The sequence below is a fragment of the Doryrhamphus excisus genome, chromosome 14 (assembly GCF_030265055.1).
Source record: "Doryrhamphus excisus isolate RoL2022-K1 chromosome 14, RoL_Dexc_1.0, whole genome shotgun sequence".
Taxonomy (NCBI): Eukaryota; Metazoa; Chordata; class Actinopteri; order Syngnathiformes; family Syngnathidae; genus Doryrhamphus; species Doryrhamphus excisus.
Genome location: NC_080479.1, coordinates 7,937,037 through 7,950,742, shown reverse-complemented (window position 1 = coordinate 7,950,742; position 13,706 = coordinate 7,937,037). Strand labels below are relative to the sequence as shown.

Sequence of the window (13,706 nt, the reverse complement as noted above, 5' to 3'; positions counted from 1 at the left end):
GGCCCGCCTACTTTTCAAAATAATAGCCAAGCGGCAAACCAGTAGAGTTATTTTAGGGAAATAAATACAATTACGCCAATAGAGTCAGAATGTTTATTTTAATGAATATTTGTTGTAAAACGTAGAAGTATCAAAGGGTAAAAGCGATCAAACATTCGAAAAGTGACAGCAGTGTAGTTTATTTTGAAACAAGACTAGGATATCGTCACGTTAGTTCCTGAAGCAAATCCTTCGGGATGAAGCCTAGCAGCGCCGCCCACTTTTCAAAATAAAAGGGGCCCGGCGTACAGGCAGTGTTCTTTTTACAGAAATAAATCGCAGTTGCTGTGAATAGGGGCAGGTTTAGGATTGATGTGTGAGGTTGGATACAACTTAGTAGCATTTTCCAATGTAAAAATATAAATAAGCTAACAAAAGAATACAAAAAATGTGGATGTGTTCATTTGTCAGATTTTAAGGACTTTATTAAGGATCAAACGACATGAAGTGCTTCGGGGGAAATCTACTGGATAGATGAAGATGTGTGACGTTGACGTTGGTGAAGTTGTTTCCCGATGATCTCTGCTGTCAGCATCATGTTGCTGTCAATAAAAGTCAAATGTTATCGACCTCCATCACACACTTCTCATCGGCGTGTCTTCTCATGTGTATCGTCATGTTTCTCTTATCAGAGAAAGCCTTCCCACAAAAGGAGCAAGAAAAGGGTTTTTCTCCCGAGTGTGTCCTGGCGTGGGACATCATGTGTCCTTTCTGAGAGAACAGCTCACCGCAGAGCGAGCAAGAAAAGGGTTTCTCTCCCGTGTGCGTCCTCATGTGCGCTCTTAGCTGTCCCTTCTGGCAGAAACGTTTTGCACAAACCGAGCAAGAGAAAGGTTTCTCTCCGGTGTGCGTTCTCATGTGCAGCACCAACGACATGCGGTAGCTAAAATCTGCGTTGCACACCGAGCAGGAATAAGGTTTCTCTCCCGTGTGCGTCCTCATGTGGGACACCAAATATCTTTTGACCGAGAATCCTTTGCCGCAAACAGAGCAAGTGAAAGGTTTTTCCTCAGAGTGCGTCCTCGTATGCGTCATCATGTTGCTTTTATCGGAGAAGTTTCTGCCGCAGACGGCGCAAGTAAAGGTTTTCTCTCCAGAGTGCGTTCTTGTGTGAGTTATCAGGTGTCCTTTGCGAGAGAAGCTTTTGCCACAAAGTGAGCAGGAAAAAGGTTTTCCTCCCACAGGAGCATCCTCTAACGCTCGAGCGCCGCGGCGTCTTAGCGTCCCCTCCTGCTCCTCCTCGCTTTTCTCTTCACCGGGATGAAGCTGTGACCACACACCTTGCTCCTCGTCATCTTCTTCACTCTTCACGCGGAGATCTCTGACGTCAGCCTCTTCCTGGTTCATGTGGGGGGGCTGGGGCTCCTCCTGCTCCACCCCGGGGCTCCACTCCTGCTGCTGGTCTTCACCAACGATTACCTTCCTCACATCTGCAGGTAAAACTAACACACACACAGACGTATGCTCATTATATACGTACATCAATTTAGTAAAGTATAAAAAATAAAATACAGTAAACCTCGGATATATCGGACTCGGATATATCGGAAATTCGCTCACAACGGACAGATAAAAAAGAACCGATTTTTCTGTAATGCATTTCCAATAAAAATTCATTGCATATATCGGATTTTTTATAACGGATTTCGCCTATTTCGGACAAAATCTCCAGTCCCGTTCCAATGCATTTCCATGAAATTTCCCTCGCATATATCGGATGGCCGCATCGTGGCGCTCTGATTCGCCGAATCGTGACAGGCCGCTATACGACGTCATTTGCAGCGTTTGCAGCGTTGCCTGCGCGTCCAGGTACATTGGAAACATAGTCAAGGAAGTGCCTTTTTATAACGGATAAAATCCGATTTACGCATATACCGGATATAAATCCGATATATGCGTAAAACGGACATTTTCCGGTATACGCATATAACGGATTTCGATTATATTGGACAAAACCAGTGGGAACAATTGAATCCAATATATCCGAGGTTTACTGTATATTGATTTGAGAATCGATTTTGTTTTTAGAGCATTAATATCGATTTGCAGCATTTTGTGTTAATATTGCTTTTAGAACCTGCAGAATGTCCTCTCTTAAATGGTGTTGATGGTTTTCTGTGTCGGTCGTTAGTGCGCGTCTGCCCCTACCGGCCACCGTAGATTGTTATATGTCACGAAAAGCAGACTTTATTTATCCAACTGTGGAATGGTGACAGCGTCATTTAGCAATCCGTCCACAAATCAGACACGTAGATTTCCAAAACTTACTTTGACACTTTATCGTCAGTTGCACCCCAGGAAAAAGTACATACGATGAATGAAAACCAATGTGTGTTTAAAAGCTAGAGCTACAACAAGACGGAAGCTAGCTGCCGCTAATAGTCAGCCGGAATGTTTAGCTAGCTTTAGCTTAGCGTCGAGTTCCTTCAACGAGCCGGTAGTGCAAACGTAACGTAACAAACCTTCAGTTGTCAACTTGTGATCGGAGTAAGAAAATAAATGCCGGCGTTGTTCCGTCTCCATTGTGCTCGTGCTGCCGATTTGGCAGATTGACGTGACTTCCACGGGAAGTAAAAGTTCTCAGGCCGACCTTTCAAAATAAAATGAGTGTTGAACGCTAGACGGCTCCTGGACTTTTTTTGCGAAAATAATGTCTTGATATTTGTAATAAATTTATAAAACTGACAAAGTACTCTCAAACTGTGAATGAAGAAGATTTTGTTTTGAAAAAAAAATGCCGGGAAATGCTTCCTCTGTTTTAATTGGTCTTGTCTTCCTGTGTGGATGTTTGTTAGATGACAGTTTTACATTCCCAACAATAATACATTTAAGGTTTCCTAATCATCTTAAGATGTTTTAATTGACATTGCACACAGAAGGAGGTTGATTCACATTAACCAGTATAATGTAGCACAAAAGACAATGGAGGTCGAAGGTTGTCATGATGTTTTTTGCCCTGATTCAACACACACACTTCGCCACCAGTGTGTCGTGTCGAGTGTAGTGTAACACCAATGTGAATGTTTTAGCACAAAACCAGCAGGGAAAAGGTTTTCCTCCCGAGTGTGTCCTCGTGTGTGACGCCATGTCAAAACTTTTTGGACTGTTTTCACAAAAAGAGTTCTCACGCCGGGAGCACAGTGAAGGTTTTTCTCCTGACTCCGTCCTCAAATTTGAGGGATCCTCTCAGTACAAGCCGAGCACGAGTAAGGTTTTTCTCATGTGCTCCACCAGCGGTGAGCGCTGATAGAAGCTCGTGTTGCAGACCGAGCAACAAAAAGGTTTTTCTCCAGTGACCCCCCTTGTGTGTGTTGAACCAATGCTGAGCCATGACTAAAGTGTATCACCAAATGCCACCAATTGCATTTCAGAACAAGACGGACTTTTCTTCTTCTTCCAGTCAATGGCAGTAGAATATGAATATTGCTAGCATTCATTTTCAGTTTCTCTCAGTATTTGGACTTTAAACACGAGTTATAATATTTTACGCGCTCTTCTCAAACGCGACGTTTTGATGACTTCCGGGTTATTTTTTTTACGACTGATCCATGGATAGTGTTACATTACAGCCCTCTAGTGGTGACGTTTAAGTCCTACATTGGCTTATTCTCTGGTCACTAATAAACCTTAAAAAAAATACTTGGGGCGGCACGGCGATCGAGTGGTTAGCGCGCAGACCTCGCAGCTAGGAGACCAGGGTTCGATTCCATGTGTGGAGTTTGCATGTTCTCCCCGTGCATGCATGGCATTGAACTCGGGTCTCCTAGTTGTGAGGTCTGCACACTAACCACTCGACCGCCGTGCAGCCCTGTTGTGAACTTCCATCCCCAAATGTTCTCCATTGGATTTGGATGAGGGATCATGCAGGATGGTCCAAAAGAGGGAGCTTATTCCTCTCTGTCAAGTGCAGCCTTGTCCTGTTGAAGACATCACCACACAGACAAGGGCCTTTTTCCGTCATGAGGGATGCTCCCCGCAACATCTCCACTTATCCAGCTGTCGTTTGACACCCCTGCGCAACCCGAAGCTTCATTGTTCCGATGAAGGGCAGATGTGACGCAGAGGAAGGCAAATTCCTGCAAAAAAGTGATATTTTATTGTATATTTGCCGTTTGTTGACTACTTTTGGGGCTGCACGGCGGTCGTGTGGTTAGAGCGCAGACCTCACAGCGAGTAAACACGGATTCAATTCCACCCTCGGCCATCTCTGTGTGGAGTTTGCATGTTCTCCCCGTGCATGCGTGGGTTTTCTCCGGGTACTCCGGTTTCCTCCCACATTCCAAAAACATGCTAGGTTAATTGGCCACTCCAAATTGTCCATAGGTATGAATGTGAGTGTGAATGGTTGTTTGTCTATATGTGCCCTGTGATTGGTTGGCCACCAGTCCAGGGTGTACCCCGAAGACAGCTGGAATAGGCTCCAGCACCCCCCCCCCCCCCCCCCCCCGCGACCCTTGTGAGGACCCTTGTTATGAACATATTCATCAACGTTAAAGGTATGTATTACATTTCTCTGCTCTCGTCTTGGATTAGAACGTGCAATAAACACATTAAACATGACAACACAAAAAAGATGTGTCTTGCAACTTTTGCAAATGATTAAAAATCTTTAATCACAATGAATTTTAATCTGAGTGCGTTCTCATGAGTCTCATCTGCGCATCTTGGAGCATCAACATGTTGTTTCTGCGGTGCGTCCTCATGTGTGACATCATGTGTCCTTTCTGGGAGAACCTCCTCGCACAAAGCGAGCAGGAAAAAGGTTTCCCACCCGAGTGTGTCCTTGTGTGCGTCATCAAATGTCCCTTTTGAGAGAAGCGTTTGGCACAAACCATGCAAGAGAAGGGTTTCTCGCCGGTGTGAGTTCTCATGTGTGTCATCAAATTGCCCCTTCTGGAGAATCTTTTGGGGCAGACCGAGCAGGAAAATGTTTTTTCGCCGCTATGCGTCCTCATGTGCTCAATGAACGCCGAGCGATGATAGAAAGCAGAGTTGCAAAGCGAACAGAAAGACGTCTTGTCTCCAGTGTGTGTTGCTTTGTGTCTTAGTAAATGTCCCTTTTGGGAGAAGCGTCCGCCACAAAGCGAGCAGGAAAAGGGTTTCTCTCCGGTGTGAATGCGAGAGTGAACAACTAAATTTGCACTCTGGCTGAAAGTTTTGCCGCATATTGAGCAGCTGAAAGGTTTTTCTCCCGTGTGGATCCTCATGTGAGTTTTTAGATTCCTCTCATGGACAAAGCTCTTGTCGCATTGAGAACATGGAAAGTGTTTGTTGCGGACGCCTTTTGAGTGTTTATTCGACTTTAGGGCGTCTTCAGCGTGGTCGCTGTCGTCCGTGTCAGTGGAACGTGACGTTGTGTCTTCACAGTCTGACAGCGGAGCGAAGATGTAATCTCCTTCTGGGTGACTGGTCTCCTCGTCTCTGTGATGAAGCTGTGATGACCACTCGGCTTGCTCGTCATCCTCTTCCTCGCTCTTCACATGGAACTTGCTGATGTCGGCCTCCTCCTCTTCCTCTTTGACGTCGGCAGGCTCTGGCTCCTCCTCTTTGACGACGACCACTTTGAGGACATCTGCTGGGAGCACCGAAACAAACAGGCAAAATTTCAATATACAGGAAGTAAACAGGAAGTGTTTTTGATTTGGAATAATCAACCAGGAAAGGACGCCCTCTGTGTGTAAAAACAAATAGCATTCGATTCTGAACAGGTTCCGTATTTATTTTTTCCGGAGTTGGCAACCCTAGTGAAGGGGGACTCAAACAAAAAAAAGACGCAAGACGAAAAAGGTTGTGCAGCAATTGGACCCTCGCAGGAGCTAGCCGCGGCTAACAGTCTGTCTGAACGTTTAGCTAGCTTTAGCCAAGCAATGTCTCAACTTTGTTGGTAAAACATATTTATAAAGTACACATATCACAAACCTTCGATCACCGCTTTCGTGTCAGTGTGCTGGTCCATCATTTACGCAGAATTGCGTCGTTACTACGAATGGCGGTCGAATTACGACGAGACTATTTACGGAAGCAATACGGTCTCACGTCCGGTGTGATGTTTCACAATAAAACAACAGCGACGCTATAATAGCGTTATATCCAGGAATATATATACCTAAGAATGGCGTTTATATGTACAATTTAGTATAGTAGTTGTAATATAGTGTGTTATAATCTTATTTATATTTAGTATTAATAGTATTACACTATTTAGTAGTGTGTTCCTAGGTTTCTAATATCTGTTGATTTATTTTTTGTTGTTGTTGTTTTGTTTGGATTACTTGATAATATTTTCTTGTTAGTTATTTATTTGTTTATCTATCATATTTTGTTGGGGTTAATTAGTAGTTAGTTTATTTCATTGGATAACACCCTGGGAACCTGCAATATATTTAGGTAGGCAGTGCTCACAGGACCAGCATGCCTACGGGTGGGCCTACGGTTTTTGTACCAGAGCAAGAGAGGAAACAGGAGACAAGGTCTATGTTCCTTTTTTGTTTGCTTGCTTGGTAATAAAAGGAAATACGAAGAAACGGAACAAGATTGTTTGGACAATGACTCTTTTGCCTGTGTAAAACACAACCTGTGGTGCATCAGTGGCCTTTTGATTATAGTTTAAGTTAAGTTTATTTTTGAAGGACAAATAGCCACTATACTTATGTTTTACATAAGGAATTTGTAATGTCTGTCTTGGTCAGGAGACATTGATATTTAATACATTCATGCTTGTATTTTAATACAAGGATACACAAAGGGCATCCTTTATTTGTCATTACTTTTTTTTCTTTACGCCGCACACACACACACACACACACACAAACACACACAGACAGCGGTGTCTTGGTGTGAAAAGGCCACGATGTCCTTTCATGCTACACAGCTAATAGATGTGTGTTGTTAGAAGCTCTTATCTGAGGAATAAATGTCATCCCGCTGATAAGCATCCTGCATTAGAAATTGAGAAATGAAAAGAAGCTTCCGTGCATCACACCCACGTCACCGCGCTCGTCTCTGATTGGACGATCGTACGATTAGCAAAGATACTCCTTAAGCCGCCCGACAGGACGCAACTTGTGACCTTTTTTGGTACAGTCTCATTGGGCGACCAAGCTGTGAGGTAGGGTACCTGAAGGGGCGGTGCTAGATTAGTCGTGACTTACGGAATTGTCTGAAGGTGATTGGCGAATGAACGACAAGTAAGACATACTGGACTACTTTAGCTTTTATTCAACGCATGAGCGACTTGATGGCTTACAATGAAAGTGAAAGTCAGGAAAAATGTTCATTTGACAAAAGACAGCGAGGGTGTGAAACATGTGAGGTCACACGGGGTCAAAGTGTAGCAATATGTTTTTATTCACGGTGTGTCGACAGAACATTAGCCGGCCTTCAGTAGCAGCGCAGGAAGAAGGTGTTGCACGCCGTCCCTCGCAGACAGTCGCACAGTCGGCCGATTCGGGGTCCGTGTTTCATTGCGCAACGCTCGCCGACGTCACACTGGGACACACAAATGCGCTTCTTTTACCACACAGATCAGCCAAAACAATAAAATTGTGTTTTGAGAAAAACGCAACACTTGATTGACAGCTGTCACATCCTCACCCGAGGGATGACGCTGGCCTTCTTTTCCACCGAGAGGCCAACTCTACTTTCAGCCTCGTCCATGAAAGCCTGCAGCGCCTCCGCCTGCACACACACACACACACACACACACACACAAGTTGTGAGGCGATGACAAGGTGACAGTTGGTTATTTGTTGCCTTCATTAGCTGCTGCTGTTTAAAATCTTTCCCTCATCGCTTCGTTGACCTCATGACTTGTCATCGATTCGTTTTAAAACCTGCAGTTCTCGCAACAATTACCTGAAATCATTACTTTAAATAATTAATGTCATTCAGGAACATTTCAGTCGTCGAAAGCCCATAAGAAGCACCTTGTGTTTCAAGTCAAATGATGCGGTTACATATTGTATATGCTACATTGTTCATGGTAAATGTATTCCTTTTTTGTGCTTTAGTACCACAAATGTATTGTGAATTGAACTGAAGTACTATTTCTGTTGTATAGTTTATATGCAGTATTACCATTCAATCAACTTGCACAGGCAGAACAGCGCCCCCGCCTGGTGGCAGGAGTGACTGCATTGCTATTGTGACAAATACGTCAATTCATAGCGATTTGAGGGTTGTTTTTCCAGCTTTTTAAAAAATACATTCGTTGAAGAAACATAGCAAGAACAGTTCAATTTCAACATTCTACACCCCATCAAATCGTAACTCGTTTTAAACAGCTTTAAAATTAGCTTTCATGGGGGAAAAAATAACTTTCGGAAATTAGCTAGTTTACCGGACACGCTGCCATTTTGGGGAAGCCACACAGCCTGGGATGGTCACGCTGGTGCAGTATTATCAGATGATCCTATCGGAACGTATTTTGACGAAAATTATTGTATATTATTGTGTATAGTTTATCTTATACGGAGGTTTACCTTTAAAGAAACAGAAAACACTTGGTTGACTGACACGAAAAAACAGCAGGGGCGGCAGAACGGCAGAACAGCACCCCCACCTGGAGGCAAGTGGGATAACGAACAACATCTGGTGTATCCTGATAGCCATGTATTAAATGGCTCCTATTCTTCTCCATGGTGGGTTTTTGGAATTATTGCTAGTACATCATACAGAGGTGAATTTATCACAAGATCATGATCATAAATCAAATGACAAGCACCCTAAAATGTTTCCTACAGAGACTTCATTTTTTGGAGTTTACTTAAACATTGTCGCCACATTCAAAAGGACTGCCACATCTTGTATATTAAAGATGCTAAAAGCAATCCAAAGTAGGACAATATGTGGTAGCTTTGTTTTACAGGTGAGAAATATCTTATTAATAATAATATTTATTTTTATTTGATTAAAATGCCGCACTTTGGGCACCCTAGCTCTACTCAGAGAGTTGACTCACCAGGTCCACGTTGGCCAGTCCCAGGATGGGTTCATCGGGCGCGGCCGGAACCTGAGCGTCGACCGACCTTTGACCCTGACAGAAAGACGCCAGCGTGGACAGACAAACGGACAGGAAGAAAACCGCTCGCACGCTCTCCATCACCAGAACGTCAAGATGTGCTGAAAGAAAAGAAGAAAGAATAATCGGAGGTATAAGACACGTCAGACATCTTCTGGTGCACCTTCTCGTTTGGCGTCTTCTTCTTCTTCTACTCTCAAGTGCTGCTGGCACGGGTCCCCCCTCCGTCGCATTTATGAGCTGCTCTCGCCTCCCGCCGCCGTCATTCGTCACGTTTTCAAGAAGTCACATGCATCCCTTGATGGATGATGATGCTGGTCTTTCATTAATATTCAACAGGTGTTTACATGCTGCACGGGGTCACAGGTCCAACACTGTGTGTGTGTGTGTGTGTGTGTGTGTGTGTGTGTGTGTGTGTGTCACAGTAGCCAATCACTTCTTTTTCAACTTTTTGAAACGTCTTCGTCTTTCCAGCAGCGACAGTTAGCTTTGACCAAAGGAGATGAATACTGGGACATGCATAAGACGGAAAGAAGAAAGACTTTGTGGAGGTCGAGGACGACGTCACACGGCTGTACATTATGCAGGACCTGAAAGGAGGATGTGGCGTTTGACCTCCACAAGAAAAATGAGACTCGGTCAAAATATTCAGTAATAACATTTTTTTAAAAACAAAAGTTGTCGTCTTTGAGGCCACCTGAAGACTTCCTGTTCTGGCCTCGTCCACGACACCCCAGATGGTCTACGTGGACGTCGTGTTCACTTGTAGAACGTTCTCATCAACGCACCAAAATAAACAGCAAGCCTGAGGCCACACACACACACACACAGCGCCCCTCTGTGTCTCGCTACACATCAACACTGGCAGAGTGTGTGTGTGTGTGTGTGTGTGTGAGTGTGTGTGTGTGTTAGTCAACACAAGACAATTAAAGGATGGCCTGTGACCCACGCAGATCATTAGACTTGACGTGCGTACAAAACAACCACAGTGTGTCAAAGTGTCCATATTGTCTTTAATGTCTCATTTAGTCTTTTTAAGAAAATAAACATTTCAAATTTCAAACATGTGACTATGACAGTCGCGTGTGTGTGTTTCCATGACAACACAAACACACAATATCTTTCACTCTTGATGACCTGTGTGCTTTTATTTACATGCTTAAATCAGCTCTAATTTGTCAAGGAGATAACAGCGTCCCCTGCTGGACACATGCAAACACTGCAGCTCCAGCTCATGACCCCTGACCCCTGGATGCTCGTCTCACAGCGAGTGGTGCAGCTGCACGATCACCGCAAACATCAGCATCACGTCCTGCACACAGGAAGTCATAAAAAAAGACCATCACTTTAAGAGGACTAAATTGGTTGGAGACCGTATAAGGACACTTCCGGTTCCAATTCATTCACACGGACTACGTTTCAACCAGCAATCAAGTTAAGCTCCGCCCCCTCATCACGCAGTTGACAGCTGCTATCCAGAGAAGTGGACGCTCCCTCCTTGATTCAAGTTGGTGGATTTAAGGTGTGCCTCCATCGAAATCGTGAGTCATAACTTGGGGGGGGGCATATGTACAATTACACATACGACCCAGTCATATGACCTGGTGTCATGTTACAGATTGCATCATACATAGTCATTTGTTATGTACGAGGCATGTTTCCAGTTCAGTGGTGGATGTATTCATGTGTATATGTCATATTTGGCAGTACCTTTTATTGTTGGCGTCAATTTGTTTGAATAATTCCTGAAAGGCGGGGCTTCCGTAATATGCACCCTTGATTAGAAGAGTTCAAGTCGTGCCGCTATTTACCCTTTCCACCACTAGATGGCAGTATAAGCCGTATAATGCACCCTAGAGCTTGGCATGTATGTTTGCCTTGACTGTTAGCTGTTAGCTCTTATGCTAACAGTCATTTTGAATTAACATATGTCGAATGCTGTGCTTTGTCATTTTGATATTTGATGTCAATTGCGACTAGCTATACAGCACCTGTCTATTTGCATTTGTATAATTGCAGAACCACACCCACATATTGAAACTTCCACCTGCTGTGATGAGCGAGTGTGTTGATCGTGTGAAAGTTAAAGAAGTGACAGTTGGTTTGTTCTGATCGGACATCCTTCAGTGGACCTGGAACTAGGCACCCACACCCACTGAGTAACAGCAACCGTGCAACAACAGCGCACCTTACTTCGCACGTCACATGTAGCATGAACATCATTAGCATGTGAGCATGCTAGCACAAACACATTTAGCACATTAGCATGAGCATATTTTACATTTTGAAAGTTAGCATGAACATTATTTAGCAAGTGAGAATTTAACATGTTAGAATAAACACATTTAGCATGAACACATTAAGCCTGTCAATGTGACTATATTAACCATGTAAGCATGAACACATTTAGCATACTGGCATTTAGCATGAGCACTTTTAGAATGTTAGCATGTTAGCATGAATACATTTAGTATGTTGGCATGAACACATTTAGCCTGTTGGTGTGAATATAGTAAGCATGTTAGCATGCATATTTAGCATGTGAGCATTGCATGCTAAAACAAACACATTTAGCACATTAGCATGAACATTATTTAGCAAGTGAGAATTTAACATGTTAGCATAACACATTAAGCCTGTCAATGTGAATATATAAGCATGAACACATTTAGCATACAGGCATTTAGCATTATCACTTTGAGAATGTCAGCATTTAGCATGTTAGCATGAATACATTTAGTATGTTGGCATGAACACATTTAGCCTGTTGGTGTGAATATATTAAGCATGTTAGCATGCATATTTAGCATGTGAGCATTGCATGCTAAAACAAACACATTTAGCACATTAGCATGAACATATTTTACAATTTTACAATGTTAGCATGAACATTATTTAGCAAGTGAGAATTTAACATGTTAGCATAAATGCATTTAGCATGTTGGCATTTAGCATGAGCACTTTTAGAATGTCAGCATTTAGCATGTTAGCATGAACATGTTTTCAATGTTAGCATCAATATATTTAGCAAGTGAGAGCATTAGCATTTAGCATGTTAGCATGAATACATTTAGTATGTTGGCCTGAACACATTTAGCAAATAAGCATGACTAAATTTAGCATGTTGGGATTTAGCATGAGCACTTTTAGCATGTCAGTACTTAGCACATTTGCATGAACACAAAGCTTGTGGAATGAACATCCTGTATTCACCAATTAGCATGGGCATAATTAGCATTTTGTATGCTGGCATGAGCAGACTTTAGCATGTTCACATGAACACATTTATAGCCTGTTAGCATACAAATATTTGGAATGTTAGCATGAACACATATAGCATGTTGGAATGAATATATTTTATTTACCTAATCCGGATATGTTTATCATGTTGGGATGTTGTATGTTAGCATGAGCAGATTTTAGCATATTTGGCATGTTAGCATAACACATTTAAAATGTAAGCCTGAACACATCGTTAGCATGAACACGTAGTTCGACGACATAAAGGTCGTTCTCACCAGACACACACACAAGGACGCGGCGTTGTAGATGATGACCCCGCCTCCCAGCGTCTTGTATGGCTCAGTTGCTGTAGTCACGGTGGATTCCTCCTCGTGGTCTTGCCAGTCCTCCTGCGAGTCCAGGAAGTCGCTGGTGTTCTTCAGGAACTTCTCCAGGTCCTCGCTGCTTGTGTTACCTTCACACACACACACACACACACACACACACACAGATAATCAAAGTGCTGACTCAGTAAATCGTAACGTGTGCGCTAGAGTGTACTGACTGTAGAAGGTATAACCAAAGGTAGAGTTGTAGTCGTAATCGTAGTCTGGCAACGATGTCACCTCGGCCTCACTGCCTGTACACACACACACACACACACACCAAACACCAGACCGTTGCTATGGAGACCAGCAGATAAGATGGATGAGCAAAAAGGTTACTAAAACATCAACACACACACACATTACTGAAGTATTAAGGCTTAGTCAGCAGCTAAATAAAACTGATGAAGCTTCTATTCAAGTCAAAACACACGATGACATCACCACCTGTCAGTCAGCCAGCCAATGGCAGCGCAGGGAGGTGAGAATTCAACGGAATGTCAAGATGCACTGGAGTAACGCATGCCGACGGCCTTTGAAGCATCCAAAAGTTCATAATAACACACAGTGTTCTACGTTTGATTGGTCATGTCTGACACAGCGTGTGTTACACTCAAGATGACAATGTGATGACACGCACACAAAGGAATATTGATTATTTATAGAAGGTCATCAGCTGCCAATCAATCAGCTTCATGTCACACCAATGTGAAGGATGACATGATTGACAGCTGATACACACACACACACACACACCCCGCCAAGAGAGTGTGTGTGTCTTTAAGTTACTTTCGCCCTGACAACACACACATGCACACTCACCAGCCGCCATGATAATGATGATGATGATGAAGAGCGTGAGTGCCGACATGTTGCACAGACCTGTGAGCGTCTTCACTGAAGACGTCCGAAAAGAAGAAAAGTAGAGAAGAGAAAAGGGGAGTGGCACGACGGGGGGGGGGTCATCGTGTGTGTGTGTGTGTGAAGGGGGGGGTTCTGTTGCTGTGCTTTTCCTGCCAAGTTTGCTACCCGTTTGCCAG

At 43.5% G+C, this 13,706-nt stretch overlaps 4 protein-coding genes across 5 annotated transcripts; all 4 read right to left on the bottom strand.

Moving 5' to 3' along the window:
* Nucleotides 1-182: 182 nt before the first annotated feature.
* On the bottom strand, nucleotides 183-2,593 carry LOC131101897 (gastrula zinc finger protein XlCGF7.1-like). Its single transcript, XM_058047298.1, has 2 exons — nucleotides 2,502-2,593; nucleotides 183-1,481 (listed from the first exon to the last, which is right to left on the bottom strand). The coding sequence occupies exons 1-2, from the start codon at nucleotides 2,560-2,562 to the stop codon at nucleotides 595-597; spliced, it is 948 nt and encodes a 315-aa protein (XP_057903281.1). The 5' UTR covers nucleotides 2,563-2,593; the 3' UTR covers nucleotides 183-594.
* A 2,065-nt stretch (nucleotides 2,594-4,658) lies between these two features.
* On the bottom strand, nucleotides 4,659-6,075 carry LOC131101895 (gastrula zinc finger protein XlCGF8.2DB-like). Of its 2 annotated transcripts, none has more exons than XM_058047296.1 (2): nucleotides 5,959-6,075; nucleotides 4,659-5,614 (listed from the first exon to the last, which is right to left on the bottom strand). In XM_058047296.1, exons 1-2 carry the CDS (start codon nucleotides 5,996-5,998, stop codon nucleotides 4,665-4,667), a joined length of 990 nt encoding a protein of 329 aa, XP_057903279.1. In that variant the 5' UTR covers nucleotides 5,999-6,075; the 3' UTR covers nucleotides 4,659-4,664. The 2 variants fall into 2 exon arrangements, with proteins under 2 accessions (XP_057903279.1, XP_057903280.1); XM_058047297.1 differs by having other exon boundaries at nucleotides 4,659-5,611; nucleotides 5,959-6,073.
* A 1,287-nt stretch (nucleotides 6,076-7,362) lies between these two features.
* cart4 (cocaine- and amphetamine-regulated transcript 4) lies at nucleotides 7,363-9,299 on the bottom strand. Its single transcript, XM_058047212.1, has 4 exons — nucleotides 9,222-9,299; nucleotides 8,999-9,159; nucleotides 7,633-7,716; nucleotides 7,363-7,527 (listed from the first exon to the last, which is right to left on the bottom strand). The coding sequence occupies exons 1-4, from the start codon at nucleotides 9,289-9,291 to the stop codon at nucleotides 7,420-7,422; spliced, it is 423 nt and encodes a 140-aa protein (XP_057903195.1). The 5' UTR covers nucleotides 9,292-9,299; the 3' UTR covers nucleotides 7,363-7,419.
* A 793-nt stretch (nucleotides 9,300-10,092) lies between these two features.
* On the bottom strand, nucleotides 10,093-13,561 carry si:ch211-191i18.2 (uncharacterized protein LOC564095 homolog). Its single transcript, XM_058047264.1, has 4 exons — nucleotides 13,489-13,561; nucleotides 12,846-12,920; nucleotides 12,577-12,755; nucleotides 10,093-10,370 (listed from the first exon to the last, which is right to left on the bottom strand). The coding sequence occupies exons 1-4, from the start codon at nucleotides 13,535-13,537 to the stop codon at nucleotides 10,320-10,322; spliced, it is 354 nt and encodes a 117-aa protein (XP_057903247.1). The 5' UTR covers nucleotides 13,538-13,561; the 3' UTR covers nucleotides 10,093-10,319.
* Nucleotides 13,562-13,706: the final 145 nt, after the last annotated feature.